Consider the following 6,000-nt stretch of genomic DNA (forward strand, 5'->3'; position numbering starts at 1 on the left):
CTCATCTGTTATTTTAAAATTTTCCTATGTCTTTTTCTGAATACATCTAGGGTTATTAACATAATGGTGAGTGAATAAGAATTTTATTTTTTTCTCTATATTCAAAATCACATCTTTGTGTAAATCTGTCAGTGTTCTCTAGAAGTTTGAACTGATTTTTAGTTTTATGATCAAGTCATTTCGGAGCAGCTGTGTGGATTACATTCAAGAGTCAAATAGGCCCCTGGATTCCAGGGAAAGTAACAGGATGGTCAAAATTTCAAACACATTTCAGTAGTATATTACTGTTTATAACAGGATGTACTCTACAAGTCATGAACTTAGTTCAGCACTCTATACTATTTCACTGAACACTCAGCAGTTCTGGGAAATAAGTGTGATTGTTACCACCATTTGTATTTTTTGTTTTTGAAATATTTTTAGATGTTGATGGACCTTTATTGTATTCATTTACTTATATGTGGTGCTGAGAATCGAACCCAGTGCCTTACACATGCTAGGCAAATGCTCTACCACTGAGCCAACATTTGTATTTGATGTTTAAAGAAATTAATATTTTATTTCCTCAGATCTTACTAATGGTAACAAGAAGAGTTAGAAATCACACCCAATTTGACTAATATCAAAGTTCATGGCCTCAAACACTATGCTACGTTGACACTATAAGATGCCTATATTACTAGTAGGGGAAAAAAAGAATCACATATTAGTTATTTTCAGAAAACCTTGAGAATTTTTACAAGGACAAGGAGCTCATCACAGGTTGGTAGGTGCAGTATGACTGCATGTAAATAAACAATCTTGAACATACCTCTGGTTCAACAAGTGCTTCCTTGTGTTTTCCTTGACATAAATGTGCTCCACTATTAATTCCAAAAGCATCATTGACATACTCATAGGTCCCAGGAATTTTTTCCAGGATATTTTTAGATAAGACAAACAAAATACTTTTTTTCCATTGTTAGAAAGTTATTTAAGTTCTTATGAATTAGTAGAATATCATAGGAAATAGCCTAGATACTCCAGTCCCTGATAATTTTAGTATAAGACAGATCAATAGTGCTAAATTTGTAAACCAACAAGCAATGGTTCAAATCCCAGGTGTATGCATTCATTGGAAATTAAATGAAATGGTTGATTCCAGAAATGGACCAGGAAAGACACATGATATGATCCTGATATTCTGTGATGCCACAAAGTATGGAAGTACTCAAGAAAATCATGGGAGTATGCCACAGGACACAGGAGTGGGACTGAAGTGACAGAGACTGGCCAGATATGGGGCAATTTGAACATCAAAGTAATTAGACACTAATGAATTATAAACAATTATAAACAACTTTTAAAAGTTTGGAACCCACAAATTCATGTCATAAAAATAGATATATAAGCAAATAAATAAATAACATGTAAGATAAAGTGAGTTTCTTATTTCTGTAGAATAACAAGTATTAACAGGTAAAAACAGGATTGCTGAAGCTAGGAAAAATAATCACCAGTTTGATCATCATAGTAAATATTAGTTCATGAAAGAACCAAAATCATATCAAAAAAGAAGGATTGACAAAGAGCATATATTTGCATGTCATGTTCTTAAAATCTCTCCCTACAGACAGCTTATTGGTAGCATGGGGAGAAAAAAATGAAGAAACCATACAGTGTAGAAATCAGACAACACCTTGATTGGGTAATTGAAATTAACATCACAAATGAGGGACAGATGGATATCATGTGCCACGGAATATGATTCTCCGAGAAGGATACAACTTCACTTATTTAGTTCCAGATGGCCATAACTAGAATGTAATCATGAGGCAACATGAGGCAAAACCCCAAATGAGAAACAAACATTCTATTTTTAAAAAGGGTACAGACATTGTTGAAAACTGTCAATGCTCAGTAATGACAAAGAAAGACTGAGGAATTAGTCCCCAGACTAAAGAACACTAACGTCGTGTGGCTACCTAATACAATATATGGTCCTGTAGACAAACTGAATTATGGATTAATTGGATTAAAAACATGATACCAATGCTGGATTTTCAGGAGTCAAAAACTGCTGTGGTTATGAAAAGAGTATGTCATTATTCTTTAGGAATAGGGACAGGAATATCCAGAGATTAAACAGGCCAAGTCTCAGGCCTTGAACGTCTGCTCTCAAATTAATCAATGAAATAGTTTAATTTTATACAGCCCCAACTTAATGATAGTTTGACTCAGGATTTTTCAACTTTATGATGGTGCAAAAATAACATGAATTCAATAGATACTGTACTTTGAATTTTGATCTTTCACCAAGCTAGTAGTATATAGTATGATATCCTCTCACCAAGCTGTCAGTGACAGCAAGCTAAAACTACCAGTCAGCCACACGGTAATGCTATTCAGTGTGATGTGGTGCTAAGCTATGATGTTCTTTCAAATTAGGTGTATTGCAAGATTTTTGATTTAGGATATTTTCAACTTATGATGGGTTAATCAAGATGTAACCCCTTGGACTGGGATTGAGGCTCAGTGGTAGAGTGCTTGCTTCGCACTGGGTTCGATCCTCAGCACCACATAAAAATAAATGAAATAAAGGTATTGTGTCCATCTACAACTAAAAAACATTTTTTTAAAATGTAACCCCTTAAGAAAGTCAAGGAGTTTCTCCCCCCCTCCGCCTCTCATGCTACATACTCAACACCCAGAGCAAATTATGAAACAAAGTGTTGATTAAATTAAAGAAAGAATACAGGGTGTTCATATTATCTCTGCAAACTTTTTAGCATAAACTTGAAGTTAATTGCCAAATGTTGAATAGAAAAAATGCAAAGAAATCATTGGAATAATTGAACTATTAGGAAGCTTATGTGTCCAGATGCTTCTAGGAAAAATGTTTTTGGTGAAAGTACAGGGAGTTGTTTGAAATAATAAATAGAATGACAATTTCAACTGTCTCCAATGATGTTTGTGATGTGGCTGAACACATGGCCTCATTTTTCTGTGGACTAGAAGTTCTGTAGTTATAATCCCATGAACAGTAATTTATTATTAAATTATGAAACTAGAGTTGACCCTGATCATGTAACCAGATATATCAAAATTACTGGTAAAAAATACACAAATTACACATGCACAATACTAGCTCTTGCTTTTAGTACTGACATGGAGGACAACTACACATGTTTTTAACACTAAACCTTGTTTACATATTAAGAGCCATTTTGAGACAAATTTTTTTTCCCATGATAAAACAAAGGAAACAACATGTAAAACATTGAGATTTCTCAGGTAAAATATAAATAAATCAATGAAGTTACCAACTTTACTTTCAAACATGGTCATAACAGCTGATAAAAAGCTAATAGAATTATTATTATGTGTAACTTAAAGTTGAAAATCCACCATGCTGTAGATTTTTAATGTTAAAAAATTATGATTTGAAATTATTGGAGGCATTTATAAAAATATCCTCCAAGTCTATCTATTCATTGGATAATAGTTAATATTTATGCTAATTCAACTCATTTGCTTAGGATGGCAGGATCAGAAAAACAAATCTATGTACAGTTTAATTTATTAAACCCAATCTGTCTTCTTTCAGCTTTATGATGTTATCCATTATCATTATTCTAATAATTTTACTAACATTCCTGCTATTTAATTAAACTAAAAAAGTATTCAAGCCTTTAAAAAGAAGAATATGCATACTAACAAGCACGAAAAGCAGGAGAGTTAGGTCCGAAATAGTAATCTTAAATTATATGAAGATGGAAGATTATGTGCTTCATTCTCATAAAAATTATATTGCCATATCAGATTTAAATCCCTGGAAAGATGATTAAGAATCAGCTGTACATTTGCATATCACATTATAACTATAAAAATACAGTTGTGCCTATTATATTATATTATTTGAGTCACCCAATAGCCAGGATACATAGTTGGTCAAAAGCTAAGTAATTACAGTCAAATAGGAGGAACAAGTTCAAGAGATCTATTGTATAGTATAGTGACTATAGCTAATGATGATATATTGAATACCTGAAAGACAGAAAAGCGTGGATATTAACTATTCTCACCATAAAAATAACTTCGTGAAGTAATGCATTTCTTAATTATTAGCTAGATTTTACCATTCTATAATGTATATGTACTTCACACTATACAGTGGTACTCATTAAGTGCCTATTAGTTTGTCAACTGGGAAAAAAAAGTCACAAATCATTATCATGCAGTGTTTGGAAAACAGGAAACAAGCTAAGGTCACTGAGGCTGAGATGTGCACAAGAACTGGCTGAATTGATGTATAAGAGTATCAGCTTAAAAGTGCATGTGTCTAACTGCTAAATCTGAGTTCATTTCACTTCTATCCCACAGAGAGTGCTGCCATGAATTCAATGCTCACATACCAGTGATTTTGCAGCAACTCTAATGTGAAGCATGGGCAGCCAAGAGCACATTCAAACTTCAGAAATATTATAAGGGCCATAATGCATATTATATAAGGGTATACTGCTGTTATATTGATTTTCTCTCACATTAATAGTAATACTAAGCATGTGATGTGGGTAAGTCTCATTAGATTCACTGCATAAATGAGGAAACTAAAAGACACTTAAGGATAAGTGATATTAAAGCATTAGCAGATAAAATAGATGTTCCAATTGTGTTCTTTCTACACCCACATAAAATGTTCCTTTCTGATATTGTTAAAAGCAATTTCACTGCACAGCTTTGTGAGAGTTATTTCCATCAAAATAAAATAAAATTAAAATTAAATAAAATTTTATTGATCTGAAATGAGGTAGGATCCTATTTATTAAAAAAATACCACTCTCACATACAGGGGATGCTCAAAGCTATGTAGTTTGAACTTTTAAATTTTACCCAATTGTTAAAATCGAGGCTGTGAAAACAGACTTGTTTTGATGATGATTATCACTAACTTCCTAAAATTGACTTAGTCTCTTTGGGAGGGTGTGCACTGAGGCAGAAGCACCGGAAACCCATAACCATGTTCAGTCCTTCCTTTCTCCTACCTATGTGATTTATGTGCACAAGTTACTTAAACTCTGGGGTTTTTAGAACTCTCATCAGTTAAAATTTAATTCTAACTCCAAAATCCTTGATTCTGAACAGCAGTTTGAAATTAGACCCAGCAACCTCACAATTGTATAATTTCCTTCTCCCCTGATTACTTCAGCAGTGCATGCTGGCCTATTAACATGTGAATGCCGACTGAATAAATCCTCACACATTTAAATGAAGATTTTTCTCTTGTGATATTTCCATTTCAGCCTTTTGTCTATTGATTTGTGATTATCTAGTATACTAAAATGAAAATAACCTTGACTAGGAATCAAGAGATAGGGTAATTCAGGGCTCTGATAGGCAGTTTTCATTTGACTTTTGTGAATTGCAGTGCCTTTAAGTATAAAGTATGTGTATAAAAATATGGATTCTGCCTGCCTCAGAAAAAGAAGATACAAAAAAATTCCATGAGTGAATCAAGTTCTGTACAAGTGGAGTCATAAAAGAATGACAAACAGCACAAGCAACACTGGTGCATTCACTCCTACTATACCTGATGGGGAGATGTGCCGCCAAGAAATGGAGGGCTCTGGCTTCCCAGTGGCCAAGCAAGTGAGGGTGACATTGGTTCCTTCATTGATGGTCATATCGCTTGAGATATCATATATCTTCGGAGGAACTGAAATGGCAAAACATGCAGTTGTCAGAAGAAAACGTAGTGTGTTGAACTACATGTCACTGACTTCATAATACCTTTCAATGAAGAAATAATGACAGTCGGGTACAGTGGCACACACCTGTAATCCCAGCGGCTTCCAAGGCTGAAACAGAAGGATTGTGAGTTCAAAGCCAGCCTCAGCAAACACGAGGCACTAAGCAACTCAGTGAGACCCTGTCTCTAAATAAAATACAAAATTGGGCTGGGGATGTGGCTCAGTGGGCAAATTCCTCTGAGTTCAATCCCTGATACCCCCCCCCCCCAAA

At 34.2% G+C, this 6,000-nt stretch overlaps 1 protein-coding gene across 1 annotated transcript in view; it reads right to left on the reverse strand.

Moving 5' to 3' along the window:
- Negr1 (neuronal growth regulator 1) overlaps positions 1-6,000 on the reverse strand; it is a 492,948-nt gene that overhangs the window by 336,978 nt on the left and 149,970 nt on the right. The window contains exon 2 of the mRNA XM_048814071.1: positions 5,570-5,695. Coding sequence (XP_048670028.1) covers positions 5,570-5,695 — 126 coding nt within the window. The remainder of the gene's footprint in view (positions 1-5,569; positions 5,696-6,000) is intronic.

Source organism: Marmota marmota, unplaced genomic scaffold (assembly GCF_001458135.2).
Source record: "Marmota marmota marmota unplaced genomic scaffold, marMar, whole genome shotgun sequence".
Taxonomy (NCBI): Eukaryota; Metazoa; Chordata; class Mammalia; order Rodentia; family Sciuridae; genus Marmota; species Marmota marmota.